Here is a 21342-nt window from a genome sequence, read left to right on the forward strand (position 1 = left end):
ACCCCCCTCCACCCCAAGCTCCACCAGTTCCTCGTCAGGACAAGGCCTCTCATCTCCTGCTCTTCTGCTCCTTCACCACCACCAGGTCTAGACCCGGGGGGATTCCTGCCTAAGCGGCCTCATCTCCTGTCCTTTCCCCCTTCGGATGTCGGTCATCGCATCGGGGTCTAGAACGCCAAAGCACATTTCATTCATTCACTGTACTTCAATAAATTCTTTCCCATCTGAACATTTAGTCTGTCCTGATTATATACTACAGTATAATGATTACGCAATGTGATATTTTGCTGTATTTCACAGTTTTGCAAATGCATGTGGAAGAAGTCCCGCATGAGTTTATATACATTGATGAGGCTGGATTCAACCTGACAACAGTTAGGCAGAAACATCACTGGCCACAGGGCTATTGTCAATGTACCAGGGCACCGTGGGAGTAACATCACCCTTTGTGCTGCCATTACACAGAATGGGGTCCTCCACTGTCCTTACAACACTTGACCTCATTCTAACATTTTTAGACAGATTACACAATATTATCACAGCAGCAAACCCAAGAGAGCAGATGCAATACATTGTCGTCTGGGCCAATGCAGCTTTCCATCGTTCCGCTCCTGTCCAAAACTGGTTTCATCAACACCCACAATTTACAGTTCAATACCTTCCACTATACTCCCGTTTCCTAAACCCCATCGAGGAGTTCTTTAAAAAAACTGTAAAAAACTGTAACATATACCCCTCAGGTCCTCTGGCCCTAACCTTTTAACTATTCCAAAAGTAAAGACAAAAACGCACGGCGCGTCATCGTTTTCTTTTTATGGCCCTCGCATGTGGAACAGCCTGCCTGAGGCCCTGAGGGCAGCAGCTGGTGTGGACATCTTTAAAAGTAAACTCAATACGTTTTACCCAGGCTTTTACTTAACTACGTTACATTCTAGCCTATTTATGATTTTATTATTCTATTGTGTGCTATAACTCATTAGATTCTATGAATGCTATTATTTATTTATGTATTTATTTATTTTATACACATTCTATTAGTACTTTTAGCTCATTTTAAGTTGTTTTGATTTATTGATTGACTGTTTGATTTTATGGACTTACCGTCCAACCCTACTAGCAAACCAAAAATGTAAGCCAGCCAGCTGAGCGTGCAGTGTTTATGTCGAATGACCACTGAATATGGCGTCAAACAGTAAAAGATTATAGTTACAAATAATATCGTGAAAAAATAATACTCTACTTTATACTACTACTAATACTCTTTTTTTTAATTGATCACCTTTTAATACTTTTTAAAACCCTGTGGACACCCTGTATATATAGCCCTATATAGTGACCACTTTGTAGTGCTGTCCTTCTTAGTGAGAAATTATAGACCCCATATAGGGCCCTCAATGTATTCGATATATCGAAAAGTAGTGTCACTCTGATGGACAGCAGAACTACAATACAATTACAATTAATTTTTCAGTTGTTTGTTTATGAAAATGACATCATGTGAGAATTTAAGAAGGATAATGTAATATTTATTATGTATATTAATTATGTTGGTCTGTTATGAAGTCCAGACCTGAATCTCAAACCTTAGATGAGTGAATACTCTGCAAATCTGTTATCATGATGCATTTTATGTTAACCATTCACCAAACAAATGACAGTCTCATCGTGTTATAAAATAGAAAACACCACAAATATAAAAACATTTATATAAGTAAGTACAGGTTTATATTTAAGCCTAAGGTTTATATCAAATGTAACAAATGATTAACAAACTTACAAAAATAAAATATTTTACATTTTATATTTTAACCATGTTTGCTGACAAAGAGCTAGACAGATTCACTTGTGTATCAGATTCAGCAGGCTCTGTGGTTAGGGGTCTGACTTGGAAAGACACTGCAGTCTCAGCAGCTTCCTGCGACGATCGCCACTCTGGATCCTTAAGTTCAGCCATTCTTGCTGAGAGGCCCCCAGTGCTAGACTGGGGTGAAACAAAGATGGTTAACTTCTCATCATTATTTATACTTCATACAAATAAGTATGGGAATTAAAAAAAGGCATCAAAGAAACAGGGTGTAGTATTGTGTAGATTTCATTTTTGACTACAGCAACAACAAAAAAAATCTGAGGGGCCACTTGGGAGTCAAAAGAGCAGGCTGTTTTTAGTCTGCCGATCCATAAGAGCAAATTCCCATCACTTTCTTTACTTTGAAAAAAAATCAGACAAACTCACTGCTGAATGCCACCATTCTACATTATGCAGTCAGCCATGACCATGACAACTACATGAGTTGTAGAAATGTACCTTGGAGCAAGATAGGGCTCTGCAGGGTTGGAAGGGTTCACTGGAGCAAATTCAGTGGTCACATCTGAAGGGTAAGACTGCAACATGTCCTCACCCACCATACACCTCAGGTTGGTTATACTGCTCTCCACTGCAGCATCAATGCTGTCCCTGTTATTGGATAGACCTAAAGGGACACACAGAGGTTACTGTCACTGGTTGCCATCATTTCAATCAAAACAATTAATTAGTGCTCTAATAAAGCTGTCCATCACCAGAAATTCCTTCTGTTAAAATCTATGTGATTTTTGACACTGGGTCAGATTTTGTTGATCGTTACTGAACCTCCTTTCTGAGACACTCACAGCAGCGTGTGAAACTCTCCAAGGCTCTGGACTGCAGGTATGGTTTAGCTTGAGGCTGCTGCAGCAGACATATCACTGTCCACTTGCTGAAAAACCCTGTAGGTAGAGAGAAACATTACCCAGCCTGTACCCCACAAGATAGATAGATAGATATATGTGCTTAATTAATTCCAAACTGAAATGTCACCACTAACTCATTAGCTTGGTTTTCAGCCATGAAATAGTAATTCTATGAAATACAGTTTAAAATCTGTCTGACTTACTAGCTTACTGTGTGTGAAGGTTTCTGAAACTGGTAGTAGAGTTGCTACTTGTAACAATAGCTCAATATAAAAGATGGTTCAACAATATAAAAATAATTTCCCATCTTAATTTCTCTCCAGCAAAGGTTTAGATGATTATGGCTTTGTTCGAAGTGCAGTTTCCCAGATACATGAAATGAAAAGAATGCACAGATTGTTTTACCGGAGGCTAAGTAGTTGTTGGTGGAGTTCAGCTGACAGGCCATATTCATCTGATTGAATCATCTGTCTGATAAAGTCAAAGTCCTGCTTCAGTTGAAGAGCTCCCAGCACACTGAGAACAAACACACAATAGACAGACTCATTTTATTCAATATGTGCAACAACAACAATTATTTCATCAAAATCCTTCTTTATAAGCCATCCAACAATAGTATAATGCTTTAGCCACAAACACACCTGAATTTGATCTGATGTTTAAGGATGTGTTCCATCCATGCCTCCATGAAAGCTGTCATGGTTATGCTCAGTGCTTGGACTCGGGCATCATCGGTCAATGGTGCCACAGCCTCCAAGACCTGACCAATTACAGTTTGGGCAGCCAGATATGCATACTCGTTGGGACTGCTGGGAAAATCTGTGCACCAAGAGAGATTTATAGTGAAATGAGAGATGCTGGCAGGGGAAGGAAGCCTGACTGCATGTTAATGTGACACTGTGGATTTCAGACTGTACTCCCTCAGCATCGAATACTGCATCTGCAAGAATTTCAACAAGGGAAGGTGAAGTCTACTACACATATCACAACTGCATATTCTCTGTAGAAACAAGCAGTTGTGACTGTGTCTATTTCACTGTCTCCTGACTTTTTAAATTAACCTGCCAAATCCATATAAATACAACTGTGAAAAGATGGACCAACGAAGCAGCAGCAATAAATATGACCCAAACTATCATCATATAATTCATACAAAGCCTAAATCAGATAATAGATAAAACAGATAAAACACAAATACTACTCTTTGTCATGTATTTATTCAGTGAAATGATCCAATATTGCAAAGTATGTAAACCTCAAGGATTAGCAATTTATTTAAGATGAGATGTTGAATCAATGGGAGCTAACAGGCAGTGCCCTGTTTCAGCCAGGATAACGTCATTATATTACTGCCTCTAGTTTACACAGTTTACAGTTTTTAACAGAACAGGATCATGATGGTGATCCTCGTGTTCTGTTTAAAACTATCGATTTCAATGGACATGAGATTTTGTTTGGTATTAAACATTTACTGACATTCCCGATGCTGTGCTGAAGGCTGTAGGTTGTGTAGAAATGCACAGTACCTGCAGGAAAACTGCTGTTCTAGGTTGAGGAATGGGTTCCTTTCGAAGTGTTGTAGAGGATTTATCAGCAGTTACTGGAAAACATTTATTTGTTTTATATACACTACCGTTCAAAAGTATCACTTGGGGATCACTTGGAAATTTTTTTTTTATTTTCAATGAAGATAACATTAAAGTAATCAGACAGTCCAGACATTGTTAATGTGGTAAATGACTATTCTAGTTAGAAAAAGCTGATTTTTAATGCAATATATACAAAGGTATACAGAGGCATTTTTTTCAGCAATCATCACTCCTGTGTTCGAATGGTACATTGTGTTAGCTAATCGTGGTAAAAAGGCTCATTGATGATCAGAAAACTCCTGTGAAATGATGTTAGCACAGCAGAACTGATCAGAGAAGCTGTAGAACTGGCCTGGAGACCCCAAACTTTAGAACGGTAGTGTATATATAATACTGGATCATTTTTTCCTGAATAAATAAAAGGAGCTAAAATAATTAATAATAAATAAAAAAATAAAAAAATAAAAAGTGAAATATTTCTGTTTCATTTGAGTGACTGAGTTCTGTCTGTTTTCAGGATTTTCAGGAGAAAATTCTATACTATACTTTCGAGCAGCACATGAATCCAGAAAAATCAAATCCCTGCAGGAAAACTGTAGTACTGTACCTACAAAAGCATCCAACAAAGCCTTGTGTTCCATTGTACAGGGTCTGTAAGTACTGGACTGTACCTGTCTTGTGGCGGGGTCTCCATTGCACAGCAGAAGGCATGGTCCGCTCAAAGATCTCTCCTGACTTTCGCTTGCAGTCACTGGAGAAGGTCTTCAGCATCAGAGAAGCAAAGGTCTGGTGGGCAGTTACAGAGAACAGTGCCATCCACATACTTTACATTGCATAACATCACATTTATTTTCATGTTGGCAAGATGTTTGTATTTCACTGAATTACATACAGTACACTAATTTTATTTGCATGGAAGAAATGACCTGAGGCAGATTTCAAATGTGGTTGTCAGGCTGCTAAGATAGATCAGACAGCTCACCTGCAGCTCAGACACAGCTTTGTCCAGGGCTTCAAGCTGCTGCCTCAGCAAAAGCTGGTTGTGTTTATGCAGAGTGGAATTATGGCCGCTGTATGAATTTACCAGGGACTCAATCTGACATGGCAGCATCTTTACTGACTCCTTGAGCATCTACAAATACAAAAAAACAGATTGTTACATGTAAACCATCTGACACTGTGTGAGAGCAAAAAGACAAAAAAAAACTGATCTGAAAGCCAAATAACACTTTTACAAAACAGTGCCGCAAATCAGGTAATAACAGACATGTTATAAGGTTTAGTTTATTGCAGGTTATCACGATCATTTACAATTGCATCTTTAAATACAATTGTACCACAATTTGTAGACATTAATGAACACGTATTTACATCGGTCTCTGCATCAGGACAGACAGGTGTTTTCTGTAGTGTTTTACTTAATGTGAAGTCACCTACTTTGAGATCCCCCTGAGTGATGAGCAGGAACTTATTGAGGCTCCATGAGGAGAGAAACTGATAAGCCTTGGACATGATCCAGACTGCAGGCAGGTGCACTGATGCTAACACCAGGCTAACCATACGTCTCTGTAGGAGGAGGCTAAAAGAACCTTTAAGGTAGAAAGAAAGAGAGGTGTAGATGTCTTGTGTTCCAGCTTGGGCTACATATTGCAGTGCTAAAATAAGTTTCAGTTTGCTGAGCGAGACTGTGTCTCTCATAATTTAAAATCATAAGTATGACAAGTATTGATAAGTTGGCTTGTTTACACGTTTACATTAGATCTAACATTCTGGGTGTAATATTTCAACTAATTAAGTAATTGATTTAATTGACAGCACCCAGTAGTATTTACTCAGTAATTATTTGATAGGACACATAATACTAGACTGTTTGATTGTATTGTCAGTACATGCTGATATGCTACTGATGTGATCGTGATGACATTTGTTACCTGAGGTTTTGTAGTTAGACTGAAAGTAGCAGAGAGCTGACAGGAGAGGGTGGGGCAGCAGTAGAAAGTGTTCCATGGTCAGTGACATTATCGTACGTCCATCTTGTTTAGATATAATACACTTATCTTTCAAAGCTGAACCTAAACTTTGGCATACCACTGAAATAACACAAAAAAATAGATATTGGTTAATATTGTTTTAAGTTACACTTTAAAACAATATTAACAGAGAAATATCGTGTTTTGTGAAATGTGGTTGTTCCCGTTAAAAGTGAATTTTTCTTGCCACTGTTGCTCTTAAGAGGGTTCAGGCTCTGGGTTTCTGTGAAATGCTTGAGACTATTCTGATTGTAAATGTGCTATATAAATAACATTGAATTGAATTGTGGTTGTGCTTTTTAAATTGCTGTTGATTTGACCTTCAGGGCCACTGTACCAAAGTAAGTGACTCCTCCATAGACATCCATTATAAAATGTTCAACTTTACAGCAGAGAAAAATCAAGGTTACGTCACAAAAACTGCTTTAGTCTCTATGGATAATCTGTATGAATTGATATGAATCCGTATAAATCTATGCTGTTTCCAAAATTAGGCACATGTTCTCATGTTGTACTGTCAACCGATCCCATCTCCTAAGACAATGTTCACAGCAACGGGGTCAACCACGTCTCCTCACTAAGATCAAACTTTCAGTCTGCTTCTTCCTCAGACTCGCTCTGAGAATGTTCTTATATCACTTTAAGAGTCCTTACTAAACATTTTTAAAATGAGAGCTCTGAGGGGATTCTTAAAATCTTTGTGAATACGGTCCCAGATCCCTTGGTTATAACAAGCATGTTTGGCATAGTTATGTGAGTACTCTTGTCAGTCAGAAAATAGAAGTTGTCTGTCTTGTTTTTATGAGAAAATTGTGCCAGTTTTATGGAACTTTCGTCATCCCTGGCCTCATTTGGCATTCACTCTATTAATTTAACTAAGCTTTCTGCTTAATAAATTGTGGGAATGACTTGAAGCTAATTGGTTTCCTGGCATCTATAACCCCAAAAATCCTGTGTATACGTCTATAAAGTGTGTTCCTATGCATATGATATATCATTACAAATGGCTTTACGGTGGCCAACTTGAATAAAATCTTTGCTACAATACAGCTTTGACCCACACCACACCTTTAATAATGATATGTAAGACTTTGAAACATAATTCAGTCCAAAATGAATTTGATATAAGGTGTTTCCACCTGAAAGCCATCTTGACTTTTGGTGGCCAGCGCCCTTTTTCAAAAGACGTATGATGTAGAAGAGCGTTTGTATTCTTTTGAAGTATGCATTTATCTCACTATTATCTAGTCATGTTCCATGTCTTTGCTCTTTGGATTAATCAGGAATAAGATGGATTTAGGTGCTGCCATAACAGTGACAGCCAGAGCCTTCTAACTGATTAAAAAAAAAGGTCAGTCTAAACTTAATAATGTTCAGTTCCTAAAAACTAAGAGTATTACAAACAGAAGCAGCTGTGTGTGTGTTGTATTTCACTGTGATTGAATATCAGAACATTTATGTGTGAAAGTGTGTGCATACAAACCACGGTCCCAGTAAACACATGCTGTAGTGAGTAACAGATGCAGGGCGGAGGCCTCTAGCATGGCTTTGCACTCATCTGGAACCAGACCTAAAATGTATCAAATGAAAATCAAATTGACAGTGGGAAACATCTTCATAAGGCTGAAAATGCTTGATTTTTTTTGCACTAGTGTGCAAAGATCTGAGGTAAAATGAAATACTGGCACATTCATTATAAAAATATGCTTTTTCAGCCAAATTCAAAGTTGACATCAGCAGAAAGCAGGTAATAGGTGTGTACATAGCACCGTAGTCATTTTTCCCAAGTTTATTACATTTAAGGCATAAAAACGGATTGAAACCTTTAATTTTTACATATGAAAAGTGTGAATTAACATCATAATGATAAGAAAATAAAACTACAAAGCAAATACTAATTAGTAAAAGGTTGGAAACCAAGGCAAGATGTTTTCCCCAAACTGGTGATATGTTTTGCAAATGTCTCTCTCTCTGTATTTGTCCTTTGTCTCCATCTCTCCCTTTACCCTTCACTCTGCCTGGCATAAGGATGGCAAATAACAGCTCCTAGTACACCCTCAGCTGTTCGCCTCCTCCACTCTGCATCCTCAGTTCCACTCTCACTACTACCGTTTTCTAATGACAGCCAGTCATAACACTCTCCTCACATGACTGAGGGTATTTCCTTCATATTACTATCCTGTAGGCCTTTCTAACTGAACTTGAGCGCTATAAAATAATATTACTCACTTATAATGGGGAAAGTCTGTCTGTATATTAGCAGTTTAAAGCCACATGCCTAAGTCTATTTAAATGCATATAAAATGTTTCTGCCATCATAATATCATTAAATGCTGACCTTAACAGTTTTCGTACTCCTTAGTTTTTACTTGATGCTACCATATTTTTTGCAAAGGGTCTTCTATTTTAGAAGGACTGGGAAAATATTGACAGTGTGAAGTGAATCGCAACGAGCTGTCAGCCATCTTGGATTTTAAAACTTGAGCTACACCAACATCTACTGTGTTAGCCTGTATGCAAGTGCAGCAACAAACCCTATGCGTATTAAAGAAAATGGCTTTTCACTGGAGCGACAACTAAGAGACTAAGAGTGAAGTGATGGATGAGTCTGTTTCCTCACCTGCCTCTGTGGCATGAATGATCTTGTGCAGGATGTGGAAGTGTCTGTGGCTGTTTTGGAGGTTGATGCTTTCTGTGGTTTTTCCTGTTTGTGGCACATGGAGTGTCAGCCGCAGGGCTTGTCTGCTCAGAGACCACAGCAGGGTGCGATACTGTGTAAGCAGATCTGAAAACACAAACGACTGACCAAGGTCCAGCCACTGTACAGAGTGAGGCAGGTGAACACAATGTGGCTCCACTGTTGCACCTCCTGCTCCTACAATCTCCTTGTTGACTGGGTCGCCATCGTTTTGGGAACCTAAGCTGAAAGAGAAGCATATTCTCATAGTGTGACCTTGTAAATGACAACAGTCTCATACATGTTGCTGCTGTTTTCATGCTTTCCTCAATTTTACTTAAAATTGTATCTACTTCTATGTATTTTAGATATAAATACTAATGACAAGCTTGATTTATCCCTTGTGCAAATACTTTCATCAGTGTGTTCATATGTTGTGGATTGATAGTTCTGCCTCAAAAATCAGGTAATCAGAACAACAGAGCAAACTCAGGCCTTTGCTGATATTAGTCATGATACATTACATTAAAGGCGTTATTCCTCTTGTTTCTGTCTTTATTCTTGGGTCTGAATTTCTGTTTTATTACCCAGAGTAACAACAACACAAACCCTACAGCTATGAGGTAAACACAAACAGAACACAGGATGCAAGAGCAACAACAAAACAACCAGAACACAGGGCTAAACAGAAATCCAGACCCAGGAATAAAGACAGAATCCAGAAAGTAACAACAAAAGAACTCAAGATCATGAGAAAACGTTTGCTTTGTGGTTAAGGGTTGAGGTTTGTTACTGAGCTTACATCTGAACCTGATTTTTTCTTTATTCTGTCAGCCTTTACAGTGAGAGAGACATGGTTTTCTTGAACACAATTAACAGACAATCTAAGAAAAGCTTGTTTAAATCATTCTAAGGGCCTGAATTAGTAACAATTACAGCTCAGCAAAAAACAGTGGATGGTAATCTTATCGTTACCTTTCAGTAGCATCTGGCCTTGTTATTTCCAGCTCAGTTAGTTCCGGCTCAGTTCCCTCAATATTCTGGCCTCTTTTGGTTGAATCCAGTTCCACTGAACCAGCTGTATTAATGACTGGAAGATATAACATCTCCATGTCAGAATTTCCATTCAACAGGTCCGTTCCTGTAGCCGTAAGCAGCTTTTCAACCTCTTCCTCTGGGGTACATGTATGTGAAATCAGTGAAGCCAGCATGTCACTGGAGGACACAAGCGCCTTAAAAATTAGCTTCACTGAGGTATGTTCCAGTTGGCAAACCCTTGATAGTTCCACTGCTTCTGCATTGGTCTGGCAGCCCTCCACTCTGTGCTGGACAGACAGGGGCTTGGCTAAAACATGGTGGTTTTTCAAGACATTACTGACTGCGTGACAGCCAGGGACATAATCAGTAGTTTTATGGAAGGTGTGGTTGGGAGATGACAAATATGTGTGGGCCTGACAGCTCTGACTCTGCCCAGAAACCCAGTGCTGCAGCTGTCTGGCTGCAGATTCTGTGTGATACACTGCTAGAATCAACATCAACTCTTTGACTGAGAAGGCAGATGGGTAAGTCCTTTTTATGGCTGGAAGACAAGAATCTAATAGGGAATAATGTGCCTGCTGCAAAACCACAGTCCTCAGCTCTGTGACACTGTGCTGAAGCCTGTGCTCCTCTACGGCTTGGTTGTAGAGCTCGGCACCTGTTAAAATATCCTCGAGAACTTCTCTTTGTACAGTGTCTAATTCAGTTTGGGCTATGGCAGTAAGAACTGCATACACATAATGCTCCATCAAAACCGACGCCTGCAAAGCAAGTAAGTCCAGAGTCTGTTTGACTTCTATTAGCAGCCCCGTCCGCTGAACAAGACCAGGTCTCAGATAGTGGTCAGACTGGACTTTGGAAAACAGACAATGCCAGTGGCTTAGATGGACCCGTAGCTCCTGACTCAGTGAACACAGTCCAACCCTGAATGACGATGGGGTCTTAAAAGAAAAGGAGAATATTTAAGCAAAATGGTAGTTTCATAAAGGAAACAACTGCTTCCTTCGTTTGTACTAACCTGCTTGTGTGCCAGGTGGGATTTCTTCAACTGGTGTGCCAGCAGGTGTCTTACTCTAGAACTGTAGGCTGCTGTTAAATGAGCCCTTCTGGTGTACTCGTGTATAAAGAGCAACAAGGATCTCTGCTCCAAGAGCTTCCAGAGATTTCTGTAGTGGCCCTGCAAGTAGAAGGGGGGCAGAAAGAACACAGCACCCTAAGATAAAAGGCCTTTAACATGGAGCTGGTGTTTGGTCATGTATGGCTTGTAGCTCACATTAGGATAAACACTTTTCAGTTTTGTCTAAAATACAGACAGGCATGACAAAATAGCAAGAAAGGGGTTACTGAAGGTTACATGTTTCCTGGCAGTGCCAGGATAAGAACTACATAAGAATGGATCCACCAACGCTGGGGACTAAGCAGTACTGGTAAAGGTATATGAGAAAAGGAGGCATCATGTAACACTGGTTCTCAGTGGCTAGTGGATCTAAGGGTTGATTAGAGCAAGATCCAGTCACAATCACAGTGACAGACATCCAAGGAAGGGTCTTAAAGAAAAAGAACTGAACAGCACCAGGCAATGACATGATCCCTGACTACTGACTTCAAAAGCTGACTTCACTCCGTAATTGCCTGACTGCATAAATGAACCAACTACTACATGGTTAACGGAGGCTGGACACATCAGTTGCAGCTCCTCCTTATGATTTCTGCATTCTTACCTAGGTTGTTCTCCTTACACATGCTGAAATCCAGCTTCTCTGCTCTCCTTTCAACTCACCTGGGAAGACTCCATGTGTGCTTCACCAAGCTGAGACTGAGAAGCCACAGTCAGCAGTGCTTGTTGCAGATGCAGAAGACGTGCAGAAGAACGGGATACCAGGTTATGAGCAATCACAAAGTTGTCCTCTTCCTTATCTTGACTGCGGACATGAAACAACCACCTCATATTGGGATTAAAAGTATTTCTGAGTAAAACCTCAGCTCGCTGCAAGGATTGGGAGATGGACCTCTGTGACCAGTGACCTGAAAGGGTTTAGACATAGAGAAACAGAATTACATTTAATTATACATAGCTTAAAACAAAAAAACAAAGACATGGGAAAAAACTATCACTGCCTGTGTGGTGTGCCAGGTCTGCTTTGATGAAACTTTTGTTTAAACATTTACAGGATGCAATATGTCATTTAAAGCAACTGTCTATAGAAATCTGTTTATAGACACAGTTCACCCTTTGCAGCTGACAGTAAATATGTCATATGTCACCCTTTGTTTTCTGATTTTCTGTCACCATGCAGGAACTGCATCTTCTCTGAAAGACAAATAGAGAGATCCTTCAAGATTCTGTGTGTTTTTAATATCACTTCATCTTTAAATAACATTTTTAAAGCAGTAGCTACCTCTACTCTCTCATTTACCCCTGAATCTCTAGTCATCTAAAGCCAGTCATTTTAGGCAAATGTACCTGCTCCGTTTCTGAGCAGAACAACTCAAAATCCTCCCAGTCTGAAAGAGACACAAACAAGAATTACAACAAAGATTGTAGAGAAAGATGAAAATGAACATGACCTATTTATACTTTCTAACTGTGTGAGTACATCACCTGCTGACACATTCGTTTTACCATCGGGATCTTTCAATGTCCGTGCCCTGCTTAGATCCATCTAGACAACACAGGCATAATCAAAAGTGATGTCAGGCAGTTAACTTCAGCACACACCTCCGAGTCGACACACTGACAACGGATTTGCCAATTGTAAACAACTGAACCACTGGCATATGAAAATACATGTTAGCCAGTTGCTTTGCTGTATCTCTGCTTCAATGGCAAAAGTAGTGAGGTCAAAACAAGATTACTTAAATCATATTTCAAGCTGGACCATATTCTGAAGAGATTTCTAACATTTTAGGTCTTGATGAAATCGAGCCTGAACAATAATTTAAAGTCACCATTTGAGTTTCTAGCTCACATTAAACAGTGTGAATGGATAAACAGCAAAGCAGGCCATAAAAAGGAGAAAATCATGTTTCGATGTGAACTCTTTTAAAGGACAAATCTTTACTTGTACTCTACTTTCCACTGCATGTTGTATACTTGTGTTCTACTATGACTACAAAGCATTTCATTGTCCGGTGAGGTTATTTTCAGTTTTGTTTTTCAGAAGGTTGAAGCAAGGCATCTGGACTTGTAGAGTTTTCTTGAAAATGTTTTGCTGCTCATCAGTCATTAGACACAGACACAGTCAGCCAGAACAACACAGGTAAGTATGGAGACATTTAGAGCTATTGTTTGTGAGTTCCACCCAGACCCACCCACTGAGGTCCTCCACCACATACCATGTTTCCCACCAAACAGAACTGCTGAAGCTGCTTGGAGGAGCAGCCAAACGTCCAGACACCTCGCTTCGAACCTTCTGAAAGAAAATAACCTTGATGACTGAGAATCTTCATTACCTACAATTAATAAAGTAAAATGCGAGGTTGAGCCTTTAGGTATCAGGACCCAGTTTACCAACTGGATCCTTGAGGCAGACAACGCCTCCACCTTTAAGACTAGACTTAAAGTCTTTCTGTTTAGTAAGGTGTGTAACTAGTCTAAACTACAGTGTGTAGAGAAGTTGGGTATAGATACAGTTGCTTGTTGACATGGCCTCAGCCACAGGTATAACAGGTGTCATAGTGCAGATAAACTCTTAACTTTTAGCACAGCTAGGCTGCTATAGGCCTACACTGTCAGGGGACACAAACATGATCCACTGAGCAGTTCCCTGCCCCCTTAAATCCCCCTCTCACCTCACCTCTCCTCTATTCTCATTAGTCTGGTAGTGATTCATGTCATAAACTGTTTGCTGTCTTCCTCGTAGTTTTGTGCCTCTCTCTCTCTGCAGGTCTCTCTGCCTCCAGACCTGCATGCTGACCTGCAGCCCGGTCCCTGATCATTCCAATGCTTATTGATCTTCTTCTCCTCTCTCTCCTTCATCCTCTCTGTCCTGTCTCCCTCTTCTTCTCTCTCTCTCTCCTTCATCCTCTCTGTCCTGTCTCCCTCTTCTCCTCCTCTCTCTCTCTCCTTCATCCTCTCTGTCCTGTCTCCCTCTTCTTCTCCTCCTCTACCCGGCCGACTGTCAGCAGGAAGGTTCTCCTTTTGAGAACAAGGAGCCTCTCTCTCTCGGTATTGTCCAATCCACAAATCTGTTCCTTCAGAAAATTAAATCTGAAGCAGGCTCTTGAACTCCAACACAGCGGCGTATCAGGGCCACATTAGTAAAAAATACTGACCCGGAAGAGGAGGGGGGGGGGTAATATTCTGAGATTTAAAGTAGCAAATTTGCTAGAATAAAAGTCAGAAATTTACGGGAAAACCTCAGATATTCTCTGACATTAGGCTATAAAGTCCAAATCTGGTTAGACGTTGCTTGCTGTCACGGTCGCCGTGGAAAAGCTCCTCAAGTTGTACTTGTCGCAAAGCTGTGAAGAAGACAACCTTTCCTGCTCCAACCTCCCGACCATAGTCCGGGAGCAGAGGACGGAGCTCGTCGTTAACCCCCACCGTCAGCTGGAGTAAAGGACCAGAGCACTTTCCTGTGCTTGCAGGGCGGCAGCTTTGTTCTCTTATTCTTCACGCTGTACAAACACCTGTTAATAACAAGTCACCTCCTCTCCTGCACACACACGCACTCACTGCCGTCCCATTAGAAGGCACAGACCACTGTCATAACACGGTGAAAACCCTAAACCCTGCATTTTATCCAGTTTACATGTACACATAAACCGTGTATGAATGAAGCGAACGTCTTGGAAACACGACGTGATTCCATGACCAGGAATGCAAAGTTCTGAGTTTTTTTTCTCGCAAATTTGCGACTTTAAATCTCAAAGTATTAGCCCCCCTCCTCTTCCGGGTCAGTATTTTTTAATACGCCGTCGAACACTGCAACATGTTACTGGACTGGAGACTAGAGGTATAACTCCTGTAGGTTACATACTGGATGTTGGGAGCTGCATCCGTGAACCCATGTCGGCTCAGCGAAAGACCTTTGGCCACAGACGTCTCTGAATTCTTTAATAGCAGGGTTTCGCCTTTACTTTCGTGTTAATAATTATACCTGCTCTCAACAGTAGCAGCAGATTCAGCTCATCCATCCACTAATATTGTGTTATCCGTAACTACACTTGTGTTTATCAGACAGCTACACTAAATGCGCCTTGTAATTGATTTACCCTTTCCCGGATGTTCTTGTTAATCCACAATAACGGGAACAGCGACGTTCACAAGAGCAGAATATGCTACATAACCGCAAACGCAGCATTTAGCTGCAGCTAATCAGAAAACGGGATTAATACGGCGCTGTCACAGATTTTAAACGCGTTACTGCCCCTTCTGGAGCGGAGGGTGAACCGCCAGGGCCGGCCCGAGGCAGCGTAAGCAAATGCTAAGGGCGCCGTACATCCAGGGGGCACCAGATATGGAGGAAGAAAAAAACTATTCTTAACCCTCATGCGTTGTTCGGGACATTTTTGTCCTCTGAGAGAAATTTTTCTGTTTATTTTGGCCATAACTTTGTCAATATGTGGACAAATTGAATCATTTTTCCTCAATAAGCTTAATTTTACATAAATTTTGTTAATATGATTTTAAAATTTTTCATAGGTCAACGGTACACTGTGGGCAAATTTTACCCCCTAATGTGTTGTTCAGGGACAAAAACGTCCCCTAACTTTAACGGTTTTAAAAATATATTAGATAAATATTTTTTTGAAATTTTTTTGCATAGACCTTTTAATTAACTTCAGTTCTAATCAACAGTAGTGCACATGTACGTATGGTCGTGTGGAGCGCAACACACCATGGAAAAGGGGCACTTAGACCTCACTTAGACTAATTCAGTGATCTCAACTGAGACACTAACCTAAAAGTAAAGTCACTCTACTGGAGGACGTGTTTTCCGAAAGCTAAAAAAAAAAAAAAAAACAGCTATTTTACCCATCCACAACTTCAGACGCCAGAACTCCTGGATGTTTTCATTTTACATGCTTATGCATTGCCGTTGTACGTCTGAATTAGGTACACTTCACTTACTTAGTAACTTTATTTTCCTGACTTTCCTTCCCTGACAGTGCGCAAATGGCTCTCTTCCTCTCTAACATACACACACAGTGTGTAGACACACAATTATGTGCTAAAATACTCCCTATAACTCCATATACTTAAGCCAGAAACTACAGTACATGAGCACAGGCCTGCAGGTAAAGGGTTAATATGGTAATTAAGTTGTTAACTGTAAAAATCACAAATTTTACCTCCTACCAACAGGGTAAACCACCAACAATCAAGAATGCATGATTATGTAGTGCCATGGCTGTGCAGTCAAAAAAAGTGTGTTTATAATGTAAGTCTATGGGACAAAATGGGAGAAAAAAAGAAAATCCAGTGCTGTGCAAAAACTAATAATGCAATCAAGTCAATTTTTTTACTGATGTTTGACATGACCAAGACTGTAATAAAGGTTCAAAAGAATCCAGTCCACATTCACCTTTTCTATTAAAAATGAGCCATTTTGTGTGTTTTTTTTTCAATCTTCAGCACCACCCCTTATAAAATTGGTGATTAAAGGGTTAAAATCCTGGGGGAAAATGATTTTTTCACTACTGTTGATTAGAACTGAAGTTAATGAAAAGGTCTATGCAAAAAAAATTCAAAAATATATTTATCTAATATATTTTTAAAACCGTTAAAGTTAGGGGACGTTTTTGTCCCCGAACAACACATTAGGGAGAAAAAAAGAAAATCCAGTGCTGTGCAAAAACTAATAATGCAATCAAGTCAATTTTTTTACTGATGTTTGACATGACCAAGACTGTAATAAAGGTTCAAAAGAATCCAGTCCACATTCACCTTTTCTATTAAAAATGAGCCATTTTGTGTTTTTTTTTTTCAATTTTCAGCACCACCCCTCATAAAATTGGTGATTAAAGGGTTAAAATCCTGGGGGAAAATGATTTTTTCACTACTGTTGATTAGAACTGAAGTTAATTAAAAGGTCTATGCAAAAAAATTTCAAAAAAATATTTATCTAATATATTTTTAAAACCGTTAAAGTTAGGGGACGTTTTTGTCCCCGAACAACACATTAGGGTAGTGTTTGCGAACAATGCATGAGGGTTAAAACTAGTTGGTATTATGTCTTCAGAAAGGTATAAGCCCACATTAATTTAACTGCATAGCAAAGCCTACTAAGTAGAAGAACTACTAGTAGTAATAATAATATAGCATACTTTCTGAAGACGCCTCTCCTCCTCTGAATAATGGACTTTACCTGCTACACGGTGGTCGTGTTTTAATGGGTCAACAAGCTCAACATGTCGAAACGTCCCGAACTGTCTGATGCCCAGGGGAGGAAAAACGCCACAAAGACGATGTCAGTGATATAGTTCCTTTTTCGAACGGTGATTGATAACGCCATTAACAACATGATTTGCTAATCAATAAATAGCTAGTGAATGTTATGGACGGGCCTAGTTGTTATGGAAATAGTAATTTAACTCCCTCATCGTTCCTTCCTGAGGCAAACAAAATATCAGATCTATTCTGCAGGTCTTATTGCATTGACATGGTTATGTGACGTTTTCCCAGCTTGCTCTTCATTTTCCATAGTTGTGAGCCTAGCTGTTTGTTGTGTTACAGTTCATATAGTCTAAAGTGTGTTTATTATGTTAAACTTTACATCAGTGTTAAAGTGCACATTAATGTTAGAGCATAACTTAGCATTCTCACATGCTAAGTTATACTGCAGTTTACTGATTCTTTGCATTCTGCTAATTAGCATTTCACTGTAATGACAATAACATTGAAATACTATATGAAACTAATATATGAATTACTAATATAATTTGTATATCAGAAAAAGTACACAGTATATTATACAGCAGGGGTCTCAAACTCAACTTACCCAGGGGGCCGCTGGGGTTATAGTCTGGGTGAGGCTGTTAATGGGTGAGGCTGTAATATTCCAAAAAAGTACAACTGCTCTAATCGTTTTAATATTTATTAATAACAGGTCAGAATAGGGATGCAAATGATTTATTAATTCATTAATCGTTAGTTGAATGACCTTATCGATTGATTAACAATTAATTGATAAGAGGTGATTTTCCTGGGCCTGAATTTCCAGCAGTTTCACTAAGACTAAAATCTATAGTCATATTCCTTAATGAGTGACTTGCTGTACCATTGGAGATACAGTACAGACAATGACATTTATGTAGGCTAAAATAACAAAATCAACTGTGAATAGAAATTAAATAAAATATGTCCAGCTGCTTTAACATGTAAATAAGATGTTCACTGGCGCTTGTTTACAGTGAGGGCAGCTACTGAGAACACGTGTTGTATTCAACTAGCATCCTGATTAAAAAGAAAGAAAGAAACTCCAAGTACTTCATGTGACCTGCGAGCACAAATGGAAATGCTGATTAACACGTGGCAGTCTCCTACTTTGATCCATTCTGGGACTATATTCTGACGGAGCACTGCTACATGCGCACAGACAGCACCTGAAAACACACACCGTCAACATACCAGCATGGCCAGGCTGCTGAGAACTGTCCAACAGACAGCGCGTTGCTTAACACCCATGTTTAATGCGCGCTCTCATTCCTCTGGTGCAGTACGCTTACATGTGTGTGTGCGCACGCCTGTGTGTGTGTGTGTCGGGGGGCGGAACTCCTCTGCAGCGGAGAAATGCACGAGCATGTACAGACAGAAACGACACTCCGAGCGGAACGGAGGCTGCCACTCCTCAAAAAACATCCCAAACGAAATATCAGAGAAATACTGACGGGCAATTAATAATAAAAATAAAATGCACAGGCCAAGCCTCAGCAAATAAGTGTGTGTGAGAAAAACACTAAACACTAAACTTTGATGTCAAGTGGGGGGCCACAAAATATATTTTGCAAATGGCCCGCAAGCCGCTACTTTGAGACCCCAGTTATACAGTATAGTGTACTTCAAATCTGTATCTAGTTTTTTATTGATATTTTTTCATGTTATTTTATTCTTGAAATCACGTGTTTATTATTAGACTGCTGTCACATCCTCCTCTTCTGTCTTCAGAGGCACTGCTGAGGTTTCTCAGTCCCACCATTGCAAATCCTCCTGTCGCCTCCATCTCAGCAGCACCACCCAGCACTGATGCAGCAGCTTCAAGTGCTCCTCCTGTCGCCTCCATCTCAGCAGCACCACCCAGCACTGATGCAGCAGCTTCAAGTGCTCCTCCTGTCACCAATGCAGCAGCTTCAAGTGCTCCTCCTGTCGCCTCCATCTCAGCAGCATCACCCAGCACCGATGCAGCAGCTTCAAGTGCTCCTCCTGTCGCCTCCATCTCAGCAGCACCACCCAGCACCGATGCAGCAGCTTCAAGTGCTCCTCCTGTCGCCTCCATCTCAGCAGCACCACCCAGCACCGATGCAGCAGCTTCAAGTGCTCCTCCTGTCGCCTCCATCTCAGCAGCACCACCCAGCACCGATGCAGCAGCTTCAAGCAGACCTTCTGTTGCTCCAGTTGGTGTTGCTGGCCGCCATGTTCATTATCTTGGCAAAACAATCCAAAATGAACTGATAAGTAGATTAGTTCTAAAATAATAGAACCCATTGTGAGATCAAAATATCCAAATATTTCTCCATCATTTTAGACTGCACCCCTGATCTGAGTCATAAGGAGCAGCTCTCTGCTCTCTGTCATAGTCAGGATAGTGCCACAATAAGACATTCCTCAAGTAAAAGAGCATTTCTTGGGCTTTCTTGTGGCTGCATGGACAGGGGACAGATGACTGCAGTGGGTGGGGGAAAAGTGCAACATTTTAGGTGGTGCCAGTCGTGCACCACCTTGCGCATGTGTGTGAATCAGATTCATTCTACATTGACAGGCGCATGCTCGCTATTTGTGAGCAGCGCCACACCCCCATTTCTCCATTTAAGGAAGCCTGCAGTTGATTAATGAATGAAGGAGGCGCCTATGTGAGGAGAGAAGTAGTACATTTCACGGTTTGTTAAAAGTGATGGAGCCAAAAAGCAAAAACAAGAGAACTTTACAACCACACAAATCGAAACAATTTTGTCAAGAGTATCAAGAAAGCGCACTGTGGCCCAGGTAAAAGAAAAGTGGTTCCACATTAAAGTTGATGCCGAAAAACACACTAACCTCTTACATCATTAATAGCAGCAATAATTGTCACAATGAGGGTGAGAGTGTGTCAATTTCATGGTTGTTTAACATGTAAAAATGATTTTTTAATGAATGTGGTTTTATTCGCTCTGCATGTGTAAGTCATGTCATTTTTAAGTCAGTTCAGCCTTCCTCGTTTCCGCATGGTTTGGGGCACTAAACACAATTGGTTTAGTTCGCATAATTCCAGCAAATGTATTACCTGCATATATTTTATGTTTTTATGCACTTTGTTTATAAGAAAGACACTGAGTGAAGAGCCAGTGACCTACAGAGAAGAGAAGACAAAGGAAGGGAAGAAGAAGAGACTAATGTGAAGTATACTTTTAAACTTTTTGTCTCTTTTTCTGCCAATTTTACATTTTATTATTATTTATACATTATTGAACGTGTCCTTTAGAAAGAGAAGAGGTGCTGCGCAGGAGACACCACCTGCATTGTGAGTTATGATTATTAATGAATATTTATTTTTTTACGTAGTTTATAAGAAGTTGTTAACAAAGATTTGTTTGTCTGACAGAAGAAGTTAATTCTGGGGGACAGCCGGTCAGCATGGAGAGCCCTCTTCTTCAAAAAGATAAATGTCCATTCATCGGTGTTCTTATTAATTCTCTACGCACATCAATAACTCGGTTTATTAATGTTTATGTTTTTATTTGTCTTGTAGAGAAAGGAAACAAAACACAGACCCAGAGAGACAGCCAACATCTACAGTGAGCCCTCTTCTTCTAAAAGATAAGTTCATTCTGTATTATATTAGCATTCATACACTGATGTGTTGTTATGGTAACTTCATTGTTGACGGCTCCTTTTTCTGTCCTTCATCTTAACCTCATATTTTCTTTTTTAGGGCCCGAGCACCGAGTGGTGCTTTCCATAGAGAGCATCCTATCCTACTGCATCAGTGTATGGTTCACCAGCTGCAGTGGCTCAGAAAAAAACACTCCAGAGGGTCATAAACAGAGCTCAGTAGATCGCCGCTGCCCTCTCTCAACACTGGAAGAACTATCAGAAAACATCCTCGGGGACACATCACACCCCGAGCTCTGTGTTTGAACAGTTACTGTCAGGATGGAG

The 21342-nt window shown here is 40.2% G+C and overlaps 1 protein-coding gene and 1 long non-coding RNA gene across 14 annotated transcripts; one reads left to right on the plus strand and one right to left on the minus strand.

Annotated features, from left to right (window-relative positions):
* Positions 1–1645: 1645 nt before the first annotated feature.
* ccdc142 (coiled-coil domain containing 142) lies at positions 1646–15398 on the minus strand. Of its 10 annotated transcripts, XM_028416346.1 has the most exons (19): positions 15261–15398; positions 12646–12706; positions 12508–12548; positions 12309–12354; positions 11824–12068; positions 11062–11220; positions 9981–10984; positions 9135–9250; positions 8949–9032; positions 7812–7898; positions 6230–6388; positions 5736–5887; positions 5281–5430; positions 4970–5084; positions 3351–3528; positions 3115–3225; positions 2650–2745; positions 2306–2471; positions 1646–1981 (listed from the first exon to the last, which is right to left on the minus strand). In XM_028416346.1, exons 2-17 carry the CDS (start codon positions 12704–12706, stop codon positions 2694–2696), a joined length of 2760 nt encoding a protein of 919 aa, XP_028272147.1. In that variant the 5' UTR covers positions 15261–15398; the 3' UTR covers positions 1646–1981; positions 2306–2471; positions 2650–2693. The 10 variants fall into 10 exon arrangements, with proteins under 10 accessions (XP_028272147.1, XP_028272139.1, XP_028272141.1 ...); XM_028416338.1 differs by having other exon boundaries at positions 1647–1981; positions 8949–9250; XM_028416340.1 differs by having other exon boundaries at positions 1647–1981; positions 8949–9250; positions 15026–15358.
* Positions 14965–20890, plus strand: LOC114442622 (uncharacterized). Of its 4 annotated transcripts, none has more exons than XR_003671360.1 (4): positions 14965–15001; positions 19156–20578; positions 20666–20704; positions 20786–20890. It is a non-coding gene; the product is annotated as an uncharacterized LOC114442622 (long non-coding RNA). The 4 variants fall into 4 exon arrangements; XR_003671362.1 differs by lacking the exon at positions 14965–15001 and adding an exon at positions 17226–17458; XR_003671361.1 differs by lacking the exon at positions 14965–15001 and having other exon boundaries at positions 19039–20190; positions 20507–20578.
* Positions 20891–21342: the final 452 nt, after the last annotated feature.

Source organism: Parambassis ranga, chromosome 10 (assembly GCF_900634625.1).
Source record: "Parambassis ranga chromosome 10, fParRan2.1, whole genome shotgun sequence".
NCBI lineage: Eukaryota > Metazoa > Chordata > Actinopteri > Ambassidae > Parambassis > Parambassis ranga.